Here is a 15,176-nt window from a genome sequence, read left to right as displayed (position 1 = left end):
CGTTTGATCCTTAAAACAGCCCCTGGAGCGTGGTGGTGGCATCTCTGGGGAATCAAACCAGTGGAGACAGAAAACTGGTCACTCTACCTTTACTTCCATTATTTTTGTTCCTTGCTTCCAAATACTGGTTTCTCCTTGTCTTCCACCGCCTACAGCTCTTCTTAGATTTTCTTTCCAAAGCAAGCACAGGAAAGGGCAAGGTGATAGGTAGAAAGCGGGAGACAGAGGCTGTGAGGCACCGATGGCCAGCTTTCCCCCAGCTGCTCTTACCATATTGGTCTAACCAGTCACGTGTGGAGTGCTGCACACGCAGCGTCCCTGCCCCAGGGAGCTTGCGTTCTGGCTGGGGAGACAGATATGTCCCAGGTCACTGGGGACACTGGTGTTGGGAAGGCGATGCACCGGCCACTCTGGAAGCCCCAAGATGGGCCTGTTCTCTGTGAGGTTCTGCACTGGGTGCAGGCGGCAGCGGCAAGAGGGCCCCCTGCAGGGCGTGGCTGGGATGGTCACCCCCAGAGCCAGAGCCGGGGCCGAGCTCCCCAGCATCCGTGTCATATGTTCACCACGCAGTGTCAGAAACGTCCAGCTTGTGGCTTACAAAATGATGTTGGTGTCCTAGCCTCAGATTTGTGTTTGATAAGGTGGCATCTGTTTCCTGTTCCAGACCTGCCAAGAAGTGGGACAGTGCAGCTATTCAGTACTTTCAGAACATCCTGAAAGGTAAGGCAGGTGCATCATCACCGCAGCCTGCTTTGAACTGACACTCAGGGGGTTTATCCTTCCGTTGGTGAGGGGGTTTGAGATGTGCGTGTTCATCTGTTACCTGGAACTCCGTCCACCCTGTGTCACAGTGACTCTGCACCCCTGAAATTTTGGGAGTGGGTGTGGATGTCAGTCATGGAGAGTGAGAAAGGGGCTGTTCGGGTGAGGGACCCTTCCCCAACAATAGTCCTGCCCCTTGGTTTGCATGGAAGCTGTGCACTACAAAATAAATGTCCGTGCATTTCACTAAACCTGCAGTTGATGGAAAGCCTCTCTTTTTTCAGTGATGTGTAATGATCATTGTTGCCTATTTAAGATGCATAGGCAGTCTCAGAGAAGCTATACAGTGTGCTTTCTTTGTATTGTTGACCGTAAGGTACAGTCTCGTGTGACGTCTGTCCTGACCCCTGGCAGTCAAGAGCCAAATGCCTATGCCTGCCTCCCAGAGCTGTTCTGAGGAAGAGTGGGGGTGAGATGCCTGGGCTGCTGCCTGGTGCCTGCTGGGGTCCTGGCCCCTCCCCTGTGCCGCTTACAGGGCTGGGGAGACAGATATGGGGCGGCTGGGGAGACAGATATGTCCCCCCACTGCCGCCCCACTGTCTGGGCCGCCCCACTGTCTGGGCCGCCCCACTGTCTGGGCGAAGGGAGAGCCAGGTGCTGGGGCCTGGGAGACAGGAGAGGTTGGGAAGGTCTCCGGTTGTGGAGTTTGGGCCCTTGCGAGCCCACGGGGTGGGGGTGGGGGGACACTAGGAGATACAGGTGTGGAGGGAGCAGAGCTCCTGGGATTGCATCCTGCCCTGCAGCCTTCTCTGAGCCCGGTCTCCTCACCCGGAAATGACGGTGACAGTTGTGAAATGAAACGCGTTTGTGACGGACTTCGCGTGGGGCCTGAAGGTGCCCAAGCCTGGAACTGCAGCGTGGCTTCTTGGGTCTCAGAGAGGCGCCGGGAGCTCTGTTTGCCGGGGCGTCGGCAGTGTGGAGTGACTCGGGCGGGAGACTGAGCGGGAAGTGGATTTGGGAGGCACCGGAAGGGAAGAGGGCCGAGAGCTGCTCAGGGTGTTCGCAGGCAGGGGCAGCGTGGGTGATTCCACGAGGGGAGAGCCTTGGTCTCCGCCCACCCACCGCCCCTGGGGGGGAGGCCGGCAGCCCTGGTGGCTCTGGGTGATGCTAAGTGGTGAGTACAGATTGATGGGTGGAATACGATTGTTCCAAGTACACTTTTAATATCAGCTCTTTTACGTCTGTTCATTCGTGCTATTTAGCGACTACCCAGGTGGAGGCCAAATTGTGCGCCGTGGAAGAAGATACTTTTGAGGTCTACCTTTACGTAACCATAAAAAATGAGAAAGTAAGTGAACGAATTGCATTTGGAGAATGTTTTGTCGTTGCTTAAGTGTTTTATTTTAATAAAGAGTAAACACTAAAGAAAAGGACGTCATTCACACCTAGGGGCCCCGGGGTGGTCCAGTCGGTTAAGTGTCCAACTTGATCTCGGCTCAGGTCATGATCTCAGATCATGGGATGGAGCCCCACGTCAGGCACCGTGCCCCGCGTGGAGCCTGCTTGGAATTCTCTCTCTCCTTCTGCCTCTGCCCCTCCCCCACCACGCATGCACGCTCTTGCTCTCTCTCAAAATAAATAAACTTCAAGAAAATAAAAAAGTTGGGGTGCCTGGGTGGCTCAGTCTGTTGAGCGTCTGACTTCGGCTCAGGTTATGATCACGTGGTTCATGAGCGCAAGCCCCGCATCAGGCTCCCTGCTGTCAGCACAGAGACCAGCTTGGGGCTCCATTTCATGAACCGTGAGATCTGAGCCAAGATCAAGAATCGGATGCTTAACTGACTGAGCCACCCACGTGCCCCCCAGGATGTAATTTTTATAAATACACATATTTGTATGGCTTTGAGTTCGTTGCTTTTTTTCCACCCATAATTTTCTCACTATGTGTAATATGTGCTCATTGTAGAAAATTGAGATAACCTAAGTAGAGAGGAGGTGGGCATAACGTGAACTCCCTACCCCTGTTATCAGCCATTACCATTAGGATGGCTGCCCCCCTTATGGAGGGTGGCACAGGGCAAAAAGATGGAGCAACAGGAGGCATCTTAACTGTGGATTTATTTTATTTTTGGGGCGCCTGGGTGTCTCAGTCGGTTAGGTGTCCACCTTCAGCTCATGTCATGATCTCACAGTTGGTGAGTTCAAGCCCCGTGTCGGGCTCTGTGCTGACAGCTCAGAGGGTGGAGCCTGCTTCCGATTCTGTGTCTTCCTTTCTCTCTGCCCCTCTCCTGCTCGTGTTCGGTCTTTCTCAAAAATAAATAAACATTTAAAACATTTTTATTTTGAGACAGAGTGCAAATGCACATGCCGAGTGGGGGCGAGGGGCAGAGAGAGAGGGAGAGAGAATTGTAAGGATGCTTGGCGCTAGAAGCCCAGAGCCTGACACAGGGCTTGAAACCCACGAACCGTGAGATCGTGACCTAAGCTCAAATCGAGGGTCAAATGCTTAACTGACTGGAGCCACCCAGATGCCCCTAAAATGCTGTTTCGGCAAATCCATGGACCTAGTTTGAGTTTTTCCCATTTTCCCACTAAATTGCTTTCTCTGCTCTAGGACCTGATCCAGGATCTCATGCTGTCTCCTTAGTCTCCTGTCGGTGGTAGTTCCTCGGTCTTTCCTCATCTTCTAAGACCTTGACACTTCTGGAGTGTTGTCCAGTTATTTTGTAGAATGTTGCTCAACTTGGGTTTGCCTGATGTGATTGGACTGAGGTGGTACATTTGGGGCAAGAATGTTACAGAAGTGACCTTCGTGCCCTTGTCTGCATCCTCGCAGGGGGTTTCTGATGTTGGCGTCGGGCTCACCTCCATCACCTGGTTAAGGTGGTGTCCGCCGGGTGTGCCCTGTGCAGTTACTGCTTTTTCCTTTTCAAATTGTGACGTATCTTACGGGGAGATATTCTGGGGCTGTGCAGATACGCCTCAGTGATTCTTGCCTGCAGGGCTTATTTCCGTGGTGCTTGCCCCTTTTGTGTCAGGCCTTCTACATTTTGAAAAAAATTTGTTTTAACATTTGTTCATTTTTGAGAGACCGAGACAGAGCACGATTGGGGCAGGGGCACAGAGAGAGAGGGCAGCACAGAATCCGAAGCAGGCTCCAGGCTCTGAGCTTTCAGCACGGAGCCCGATGCGGGGCTCAAACTCACGGACCACAAGATCGTGGCCTGAGCTGAAGCTGGACACTTAACCGACTGAGCCACACGGGCACCCCAGGCCTTCTACGTTCTTTAATTGGAATTGTGTAAAGAAGAACTGGCTCTTCTCCCCCCACTTATTAAATTGATTCAGTAATTTATCTTAGTATGGACTCTGGGCTGTTTGTTTTACTCTAAGGGATATAATCCATTGCTGTCCTTATTTTCTTGCTCAAATTGTCACCGATTTGGCCATTAGCAGCTTCTTCAAAGTGGCCTACGTGTCCTTTCAGTGTACCCCATCATCGTTGAAAACTTTCTACATTTTGGTACCATGAGGTGCTCTAGGCCAATTTTGTCATCTTCCAGCCCAGCTCTGGAATCAGCTGCTTCTTGCACAAGAATGGTATTCAGATAGCAAGACCAGGGCACAAGGTGTGCTCTGTGGCTCCCGGGGGCCGGTGATTGTAGGCCGTCTCTGCAGACAGTTAGGAAGTATGTGCACGTGCGCTCGCTCGTCCATGCACACACAACTCCGCATCTCTCATTCTAGTCCGGCATCGCAGGTTTCTTTCTGGCCCTCCCCATTCCTTATCGTGACACCTGTTCCCAACAGCGGGGAAACCTCTTGTTAGCTACCACATACTTGTTTGATTAATGCTAGTATTCACATGGAGTAATTCTGGAATTGCTCACCCACATTGGTATGAAAAAGAAGTTTGTTTTTAGCCTTACAGGTGCAGCTGAAACACTGTTTCGGCTATTCCAAAGTTACTTAGGTGGGCTGTTTTCTTGCCCAGCCCTCTTCCTGGTGATGATGTTATTCATTTGCAGTAAGGTTCCCTTGTTACTCTTGGTGGTGCATTTTGGGTTTCTCCCACATCCTTGTCAATTTCACATTGCTTATTTTTACATTTCACTGCTTATTTTTCACTTTGGTAAAAGTAACAAAATGTTGGCTCTTGGAGAGTCTTGTAAAACATCTTTGAACAAGTTCTTTACCGACTTCTTTCTTTTTGCTTTTCCAGGAGGTCTCTTTTCTTCTGTGTGGTGGTGTGCAGACGATAAGTTGTTCTTACTTCAAGGGTGGGGAGTGCAGAAGGCATGCTTACTAGCAGAGAGAACTCACAGTGGGTGCATGAGGTCGTAATTGTCAGGAAAAGAAAAACAGGACCCACCATCCCTTTTCTGGCTCTCTAAGGAAGCACAGGGTGTTTTCTTTTTTACCTGGCTTCTTTTACTCAGCAGAATGATTTTAGCATATGTCCACCTTATCCCTTTTATTGTCAAATACTCTGCCGTTGTCTGGATATATTACAGTGTGTTTATCTGTTCACTTCTTGGTGGACATTTGAATTTGGGAACCGTTGGGGACTGTTAAAAAAACTGCTATGACTATTCACGTACAGTTCTTCCTGTGAACCCATGCATTCATTTCTCTTGGGAAAATAAATACGTGGGAGTCAAATTTCTGGGTGGTAGTGTAGGTATTAAGAGATGGCCTGTTGTTTTCCAAAGGGATCAACTATTTTACAATTCCATGAACAACGTGTGACGCTGGTTCCTCCACTTCCTCTCCAACACTTGTCTGGCCACTTTGACGGGTGTGTGGTGGTATCTCATTGTGGTTTAACTGTGCATTTTCCCTAACGACTCATGATGTTACATATCTTTTCATATGCTTTTGCAATCCATGTATCTTCTTTGATAAAGTATTTGGGTATTTTGCCCATTTTTGATGACTTTTTAAATGGAAATATATTTGATACATAACATTACGTCAGTTTGAGATGTACAACATAGTGATTTAATGAGCCTGTACCGTGCTATGGTCACCACAAGTGTGGCTCCCATTTGTCACATGCAACACTATTACAATACCATTGACTATATTCCCTGTGAACCTTTTTTCCTTGTGACTGTTTCATTCCATAACTGGAAGCCTGTATCTCCTACTCCCCTTCACCCATGTTGTACCTTCCCCTTCCCCCATCTCCTCTGGCAACCGTCAGGTCTCTGTATTTATGGTTCTGTTTCTGCTGTTTGTTTATTGTTGCTTTTTACATTCGACACATAAGTGAAATCATACGGTGTTTGTCTTCTGGCTTATTTCACTTAGCATAATACCCTCTAGGTCCATCTGTGGTGTTGCGAATAGCAAAAATCTCATCCTTTTTTATGGCTGTGTAATATTCCATTGTGTTTTACCCATTTTTAAAATGGGTTATTTGTCATCTTTTTACTAAGTTTTGAGAGTTCTTTATATATTCTGGATACATGTCCATCCAGATAGAAAATTTTAAAAACATTTCCTTGGGGTGCCTGGGTGGCTCAGTCAGTTGAGCTTCCAATTTCGGCTCAGGTCATGATCTCACAGTTCATGAGTTCAAGCCCCACGTTGGGCTCTGGGCTGAAAGCTCAGAGCCTGGAACCTGCTTCAGACTCGGTGTCTCCCTCTCTCTGTCCCTCCCCTGCTTGTGCTCTTTTTCTCTCAATAATAAGTAAACATTAAAAAAAAATTTTTTTCTCCCTATCTGTAGATTGCTCATCTCTCTTTTTTAAAAATTTTGTTTGTTTGTTTGTTTATTTATTTATTTATTTATGAGAGCACGAGTGGGGAAGGGGCAGAGAAAGAGGAAGAGAGAGAATCTCAAGTAGGCTCCAGGCTGTCAGCACAGAGCCCGATGCAGGGGGCCTGATCCCAGGAACCATGAGGTCATGACCTGAGTCGCAATTAAGAGTCGGACACTTAACCAACTGAGCCACCCAGGCCCCCCTGCTCTTTATCTGTTTACAGTATCTTTTGAGAAGCGAAAAATTTAAATTTTGATAAAGTCTTACTTATCAGTTTCTCCTTCTTAAAGTTTATTTTAAAGTTTCTTTATTTTTAGAGGGAGAGAACGTGTGCGTGTCTGTGCGCGCAAGCAGGGGATGGGCAGAGACAGAATCCCGAGCAGGCTCCACACTGTCAGCACAGAGCCGGACTCCCACGGACCATGAGATCATGACTAACTGAGCCACCCAGGCGCCCCTGTCAGTTTTTCCTTTGATGATTTGATGATTTGTGCTTTGTCTTGCCAACCCCCCAGATCTCTGCTTGGCAAAGTGATGTTAGCTCTCCAGTTCTTTCAAGAAGATACTTTTTATATTTTGTGCAGATTCTTACTGTTTTCCTTATCAGGTGGGCTGGTCAGAAATACCTAGTTCATCATCACCAGGGCAAAAGTCAAGAAATTGGTTTCTATCAAATTATGTCCTATAAAATAATTTTTTCTGAAGGTTGAAATTTGGGGTCAAGTTGGGGATATTTTCTGAGCAGTCACTTACTTGACTCTATTTGTCTTATTTATGAAACGTCCAAAATTGTGCAGGTCTGTGTTAATGATGATCTGGTTGCGAAGAACTTTGCTCGTTACATATCACCCAAGGAGAATAAAAACCTTCATTCTGTAGAGAAACCACGATTGAATAGAAAGTCTGCATCCTTTTCCAGTAAACTCAATCCAGCACTTACTCTTTGGCCAATGTTTTTGCAAGGAAAAGATTCTCAGGGAATGGAAAGTGAGTGCATCCTCATCGATACAGGTTGTTGTTGTTTTTTTAATTGTCTTATTTGTATGAATCTTACTGAACTGATGTAAGCTGTGCATACTTTCCCTATACGGAGGCAGAGACTGGGACTCTGAATTTAATATTTTAACTTTAATCCTAGTGATTTTGTGGCACGTTTTGAGGTCCTATCAACAGGATGTTTGTTTTTATGAGACCAGGAAAAAACTGTTCTCCATTTCTTATTACATGGAAGTACATTTTCAGAAGTCCATAAATTCATAATTTAAAGATATTATTAAAACAAGGTCATATGCCTACCATTTTAGACACTTTTAATTTTTTTTTTTTTTAGGTTTATCTTAGACAAAGTGCGAGCAGGGGAGGGGCAGAGAGAGAAGGAGACACAGAATCTGAAACAGGTTCCAGGCTCTGAGCTGTCAGCACAGGGCCTGATGCAGGGCTCAAACCCACGAGCTGTGAGATCATGACCTGAGCTGAAGTCGGATGCTTAACGTACTGAGCCACCCAGGCGCCCCATTTTAGACACGTTTTAAAAGAGCTATTTATTAGCAGGGAAATCTGAGAAGAGTCTGTGATGGACAGTGGAAACAATTTTAAATGTTTCTCTCTCAATTCCGTTTTCCTTAGCTCCTTCACTCTGCTTTCCTGCCCCAAGTTACGTCCCCCCCTGACCTTCCAGCAAAAGCCAGAGCTGAAATAGTAGGCCAGTGAATTTGCATTTATAGTTTGGGTTTATTTCATGCTTTAATCCTGAATTGTGTTCTTTCCATCAGATTCACATGGTTTAACTTTTCTGGCTCAGTCTCTTCAGCATCCATGGCCCAAGGGTGTTGTTGGTGACCTTGGGCCAACTGCTGTGATCCTGGGTAAGTTCACTTGCTTGTGGCATTTCATAGGCGGCGTAAAAGAACACTCAACTATCTAAAGAGTATTAAGGGTTGTGTAGAAGGGCTATGGTAATTTTCTCTCTTTCTCTTAATTTCATGGAACCCGTGTATGATGGAGAAGCTGGCAGAGATCATTTGCCGTGCAGTCCCTACTTAGAGGATTTTATTGTAATGTAAAGAGCATGTATAAGAGGCGTTATGCGTAAAACTGATTTTTTCAAGCCCAGCCCCACACCAGTGATTATTATTTGTTCTCTGAGTATACATATGGGTTTATGAGCAATTTTTAAGCAGCAGCTCACCTAAAAATGAGTGGCATTTGTGAGGGTGAAAACACCCGGTCTTTAATTCCCCGTCTCCAAGGTGCATAATGGGTTGGAAATGTTGGACAAGAGCGGAATCTGCCAGCTTCTTTGATTCTTGGCTCACCCCCTGTGGCAACCCTCCACCACTTACTCCCTCTTACGTCAGGCACATGTATACCTATGGGAGTGTTGTTTCATGCACATACATTGTAAACCTCAACTAAGTTAAAGCTGTGGCCAGTGAAGTGATTCCCTACATTTAGCGTTATTTTTAATGACTTCAGTAATGTTGTTTATCATAGAGAAATACAGATATGCAGAGTTTTAAAAACCTGCCATCTTTGATAGCCACTTACTAAGGAGTTTCCAGAGTCTTTCTTTCCAGAGTGTCCAGTTTTGAGATTGGGTATACCACTTTTATCTTACAGAAATGGGATTCTACTACACATAACTTGTGTGTACTGTTTTGGTTAACATATGGGTGAACTTCTTTCTAGGTCAGATGTGTCCAGGATCATGTGGGTTAAAGGTATGAGCTGTGACGTGAGAGGGTTATCAGTGTCCCTCCCTCCTATGTGTCATGGAGAGGCACGGTTCCCATCCATTACTCCCATACAGAGCGTATGTGGCCCAGCGCCTGGCCTGTGGCAGACTTGGGCACACGTGGCCCCCACCCCGTGTTGTGATGTGCTTCCTGCTGGGGTCCCAGATGAGAATTCCTGCTGAAAGGAGCCCCTTTTACTGATGGAAGAAATACAAATGGAAGTAAAAATATGCGCCCATTTCTACCAGAGTAGGAAAATACCAGGCATTTGATGTTACGCTTAATCACTGCACAGCTTTCCGTCATATGGATAGACCATTGTTGTTTTAAGTAGCCCCGGATTGCCGGACAAAACAGTTTCCCATTTTTTCCTTATTGTAGTCAGTGTTGTAATGGACTATGCATGTCTTTGAAAAGGAAAAGATTGATGGTAAACTAAAGAAATGCTAATGTGAGATGTCACTGGTTGTCATGTGAAAAACAAAATTATTAGATATTACTTGTCCAAGCAAAGATTTCCTTTTCCCTTTGATCATAGTGAGGTGGTATTTCAACTGTTGTTTTTTTTTTTAAAGTTTGTTTATTTGAGAGAGAGTATGAGCAGGGGAGAGGCAGAGAGAGAGGGAGACAGAATCTGAAGCAGGCTTGAGGCTCTGAGCTGTCAGCGCAGAGCATAACACAGGGCTCAAACTCATGAACCATGAGATCATGACCTGAGCCAAAGTCAGAAGTTTAACCAACTGAACCACCCAGACGTCCCTCAATTGTATTTTAATTAATTTTTGGTACTTCTCCTTGAAGTTGCCTTACATTTTTTAAATGAAAGTACAATACTTTGTTAATACTTGCTTAAACAGTCAAATAGTACAGGAGTAATGGAAAGTAATTTTCTCTTTCCAACCTCTCCTCACCCTAGGCCATTCATTAGAGGCAAGCCTTTATCTTACCCCTTAGCTATTTATTTTGGCAGTTATCTCCAAATTTTGAAACAGTTACGATTAATTTACTATTTCTAGGCTTATCAGTTCTAGACAGACTGTCTTGACTTCGGTGACAGACTAGCTCACACCCCTGATCCATGTGTATTTATTCATCAGATGGTCATTACCACTTAGGTGTCAGGACTATTCTAGGGACTCAGGGAAGGAAACAGGTCTCTGTTTTCATGGGGCTTACATCCATTTTCTCAGTGAGATTTTTATTTTAGGATAATCACAGACTTACAGAAAAGTTAGCTTGACAGAGAAGTCTCTTTCAAAAACATGTGAGAATTAAGTTGCTGACTGGATCACTCCCCAGTACTTGAGCGTGTTTTTCCTAGAAACAAAGGTATTCTCAAAGATATTGACAATACAGCCAGAAAAATCAGAAAATTAACATTGACACATCGTGATCACGTAAGCCTCAGGCACCATTCAGGTTTGGCCACTCGTCCCGCCATTTCTTTATGGCAGAGGGTGTGGCTCGCCATTCCTTATTGTGCTTGGGCGATTACGTCTCCTTCTCCTTCAGCCTGGAATAGTTTCTCAAGTCTTCCCTTGACTTTCATGACCTTGACACCTTTGAAGACTATAGGCCAGTCGTTTTGTAGACTGTCTCTCAATTGTAGTGGGTGTTTTTGTCATAAGATTCAGCTGATGCACCTGTGGCAGGAATACCTCAAAAGAGGATGCTGTGTTCAGCTTATCTCATCTTACCAGGTGACACAAAACTTTGATTTGTCCCATGACTGATGAATTGTATCCTTTGATTGCTTAATTAAGGTAGCATCTGCCAGGCTTCTCCACTGAAAGCTCCTCTTCACCTTGTAAATACTTTGTAGGCAGCTATCATGAAGCATAAATATATCATTCCTTTTTATTCATTAATTCATATTAGTATCGATTCCTATTCGAAACCCTGGAATCCACCATTTCTCCAAGTTGCCCTGGCTTTTTTTCATGGAGAGTGGCATTTTGAAACCAAGATCTGGGAGCTAGGGGTGTTTGTTTCTGTTGGGGTGTTACTGCACCCAGGCCCTTCCATGGACGGAGTTGAGGAGTATGTGTACATGTGCCTATGTATGTTTACATCTGTATTTTATATGTGTATTTTATATGTGTATTTTATATATTTTATATGTGTATTTTATATATGTGCCCTGCAGTTCTGCGCCACCCCAGGGACTATCGAAAGTGATGAAACGGAAGAATTCTCCTCAAAAGGAACTCCAGGAAGTAGCAACAGCTAACGAATTGATCAAAAACGATTTAAGCAATATAACAGAACCAGAATTTAGAATAACAGTCATGAAATTAATCGCTGGGCTTGAAAAAAGTATACAGGACAGCAGGGAATCTATTGCTATAGAGATCAAGGGACTAAGAAATAGTCATGAGGAGCTTAAAAATGCTATAAATGAGGTGCAAGGTAAAATGGAGGTGACTACAGCTCGGATTGAAGAGGCAGAGGAGAGAATAGGTGAATTAGAAGATAAAATTATGGAAAAAGAGGAAACTGAGAAAGAGATAAAAAAAATCCAGGAGTATGAGGGGAAAATTAGAGAACTAAGTGATGCAATCAAACACAACAATATCTATATAATAGGAATTCCAGAAGAGGAAGAGAGAGAGAATGGGGCTGAAGGTGTACTTGAACAAATCATAGCTGAGAACTTCCCTGATCGGGGGAAGGAAAAAGGCATTGAAATCCAAGAGGCACAGAGAACTCCCTTCAGACGTAACTTGAATCGATCTTCTGCACGACATACCATAGTGAAACTGGCAAAATACAAGGATAAAGAGAAAATTCTGAAAGCAGCTAAGGATAAACATATAAAGGGAGACCGATAAGACTAGTGACAGACCTATCTACTGAAACTTGGCTGGCCAGAAAGGAATGGCAGGAAATCTTCAATGTGATGAGCAGAAAAAATATGCAACCGAGAATCCTTTATCCAGCAAGTCTGTCATTCAGAATAGAAGGAGAGATAAAGGTCTTCCCAAACAAAAACTGAAGGAATACATCACCACTAAACCAGCCCTACAAGAGATCCTAAGGGGGATTCTGTGAGTGAAATGTTGCAAAGACCACAAAGTACCAGAGACATCACTACAAGCATGAAACCTACAGACATCACAATGACTCTAAACCCGTATCTTTCTGTAATAACACTGAATGTAAATGGACTAAATGCTCCAACCAAAAGACATAGGGTATCAGAATGGATAAAAAAACAAGACCTATTTATTTGCTGTCTACAAAGAGACTCATTTTAGACCTGAGGACACCTTCAGATTGAAAGTGAGGGGATGGAGAACTATCTATCATGCTACTGGAAGTCAGAAGAAAGCTGGAGTAGCCATACTTATATCAGACAAACTAGACTTTAAATTAAAGGCTGTAACAAGAGAGGAAGAAAGCATTATATAATAATCACAGGGTCTATCCATCAGGAAGAGCTAACAATTATAAATGTCTATGTGCCGAATACAGGAGCCCCCAAATATATAAAACAATCACAAACATAAGCAATCTTACTGATAAGAATGTGGTAATTGCAGGGAATTTTAATACTCCACTTAGAGTAATGGATAGATCATCTAGACATAGGATCAATAAAGAAACAAGGGCCCTGAATGATACATTGGATCAGATGGACTTGACAGATATATTTAAGCAACAGAATATACTTTTTTCTCGAGTGCACATGGAACATTCTCCCAGTTAGATCACATACTGGGTCACAAAACAGCCCTTCGTGAGTATAAAAGAATTGAGATCATACCATGCACACTTTCAAACCACAATGCTATGAAGCTTGAAATGAACCACAGGAAAGTCTGGAAAACCTCCAAAAGCATGGAGGTTAAAGAACGCCCTACTAAAGAATGAACGGGTCAACCAGGCAATTAGAGAAGAAATGAAAAAATATATGGCAACAAATGAAAATACAAGAATCCAAACGCTTTGGGATGCAGCGAAGGCAGTCCTGAGAGGAAATTACATTGCAATCCAGGCCTATCTCAAGAAACAAGAAAAATCCCAAATACAAAATCTAACAGCACACCTAAAAGAAATAGAAGCAGAATACTAAAGACACCCCAAACCCAGCAGAAGAAGAGAAATAATAAAGATCAGAGCAGAAATAAACAATATAGAATCTAAAAAAAACTGTAGAGCAGATCAACGAAACCAAGAGTTGGTTTTTTGAAAAAATAAACAAAATGGTTAAACCTCTAGCCAGGCTTCTCAGAAAGAAAAGGGAGATGACCCAAATAGATAAAATCATGAATGAAAATGGAATTATTACAATCAATCCCTCAGAAATAACAAGCAATTATCAGAGTATACTATGAAAAACTATATGCCAACAAACTGGACAACCTGGAAGAAATGGACAAATTCCTGAGCACCCACACACTTCCAAAACTCAAACAGGAAGAAATAGAAAACTTGAACAGACCCATAACCAGCGAAGAAATTGAATCCGTTACCAAAAATCTCCCACAAGAGTCCAGGACCAGATGGCTTCCAAGGGGAATTCTACCAGACATTTAAAGCAGAGATAATACCTATCCTTCTCAAGCTGTTCCAAAAAATAGAAAGGGAAGGAAAACTTCCAGACTCATGCTGTGAAGCCAGCATTACTTTGATTCCTAAACCAGACAGAGACCCAGCAAAAAAAGAGAACTACAGGCTAATATATATCCCTGATGAATATGGATGCAAAAATTCTCAGTAAGATACTAGCAAATCGAATTCAACAGCATATAAAAAGAATTATTCACCATGATCAAGTGGGATTCATTCCTGGGCTGCAGGGCTGGTTCAACATTTGCAAATCAATCAAAGTGATACATCACATTAATAAAAGATAAGAACCATATGATCCTGTCAATCGGTGCAGAAAAAGCATTTGACAAAATTCAGCATCCTTTCTTAATAAAAACCCTCGAGAAAGTCGGGATAGAAGGAACGTACTTAAACATCATAAAAGCCATTTATGAAAAGCCCACAGCTAATATCATCCTCAATGGGGAAAAACTGAGAGCTTTCTCCCTGAGATCAGGAACACGACAGGGATGTCCACTCTCACTGCTTGTTTAACATAGTGTTGGAAGTTCTAGCATCAGCAGTCAGACAACAAAAGGAAATCAAAGGCATCAAAATTGGCAAAGATGAAGTTAAGCTTTCACTTTTTGCAGATGACATGATATACATGGAAAATCTGATAGACTCCACCAAAAGTCTGCTAGAACTCATACATGAATTCAGCAAAATCTCAGCATACAAAATCAATGTACAGAAATCAGTTGCATTCTTGTACACTAATAATGAAGTGAGAGAAAGACAAATCAAGAAACTGATCCCATTCACAGTTGCACCAAGAAGCATAAAATACCTAGGAATAAACCTCACCAAAGATGTAAAAGATCTGTATGCTGAAAACTATAGAAAGCTTATGAAGGAAATTGAAGAAGATATAAAGAAATGGAAAAACATGCCGTGCTCATGGATTGGGAGAATAAATGTTAAAATGTCAATACTACCCAAAGCTGTCTACACATTCAGTGCAATTCCAATCAAAATTGAACCAGCATTCTTCTCGAAGCTAGAACAAGCAATCCTAAAATTTGTATGGAACCACAAAAGACCCTGGATAGCCAAAGTAATTTTGAAGAAGACGACCAAAGTGGGAGGCATCACAATCCCAGACTTTAGCCTCTACTACAAAGCTGTAATCATCAAGACAGCATGGTATTGGCACAAAAACAGACACATAGACCAATGGAATAGAATAGAAACCCCAGAACTAGACCACAAAAGTATGGCCAACTAATCTTTGACAAAGCAGGAAAGAACATCCAACGGAAAAAAGTCTCTTTAACAAATGGTGCTGGGAGAACTGGACAGCAACATGTAGAAGGAT

At 43.6% G+C, this 15,176-nt stretch overlaps 1 protein-coding gene across 1 annotated transcript in view; it reads left to right on the top strand.

The window, feature by feature from the left end:
* The window catches only part of TDRD12 (tudor domain containing 12), a 71,334-nt gene that overhangs the window by 14,004 nt on the left and 42,154 nt on the right, over nt 1-15,176 (top strand). Inside the window, exons 5-8 of the mRNA XM_060650897.3 lie at nt 665-720; nt 2,025-2,110; nt 7,328-7,517; nt 8,303-8,395. Coding sequence (XP_060506880.3) covers nt 665-720; nt 2,025-2,110; nt 7,328-7,517; nt 8,303-8,395 — 425 coding nt within the window. The remainder of the gene's footprint in view (nt 1-664; nt 721-2,024; nt 2,111-7,327; nt 7,518-8,302; nt 8,396-15,176) is intronic.

This window comes from Panthera onca, chromosome E2, assembly GCF_046562875.1.
Source record: "Panthera onca isolate mPanOnc1 chromosome E2, mPanOnc1 haplotype 2, whole genome shotgun sequence".
In the NCBI taxonomy this organism is placed as follows: domain Eukaryota; kingdom Metazoa; phylum Chordata; class Mammalia; order Carnivora; family Felidae; genus Panthera; species Panthera onca.
Note: the sequence above shows the minus strand (reverse complement) of the source record. Positions and strands in the feature narration are given on the sequence as shown.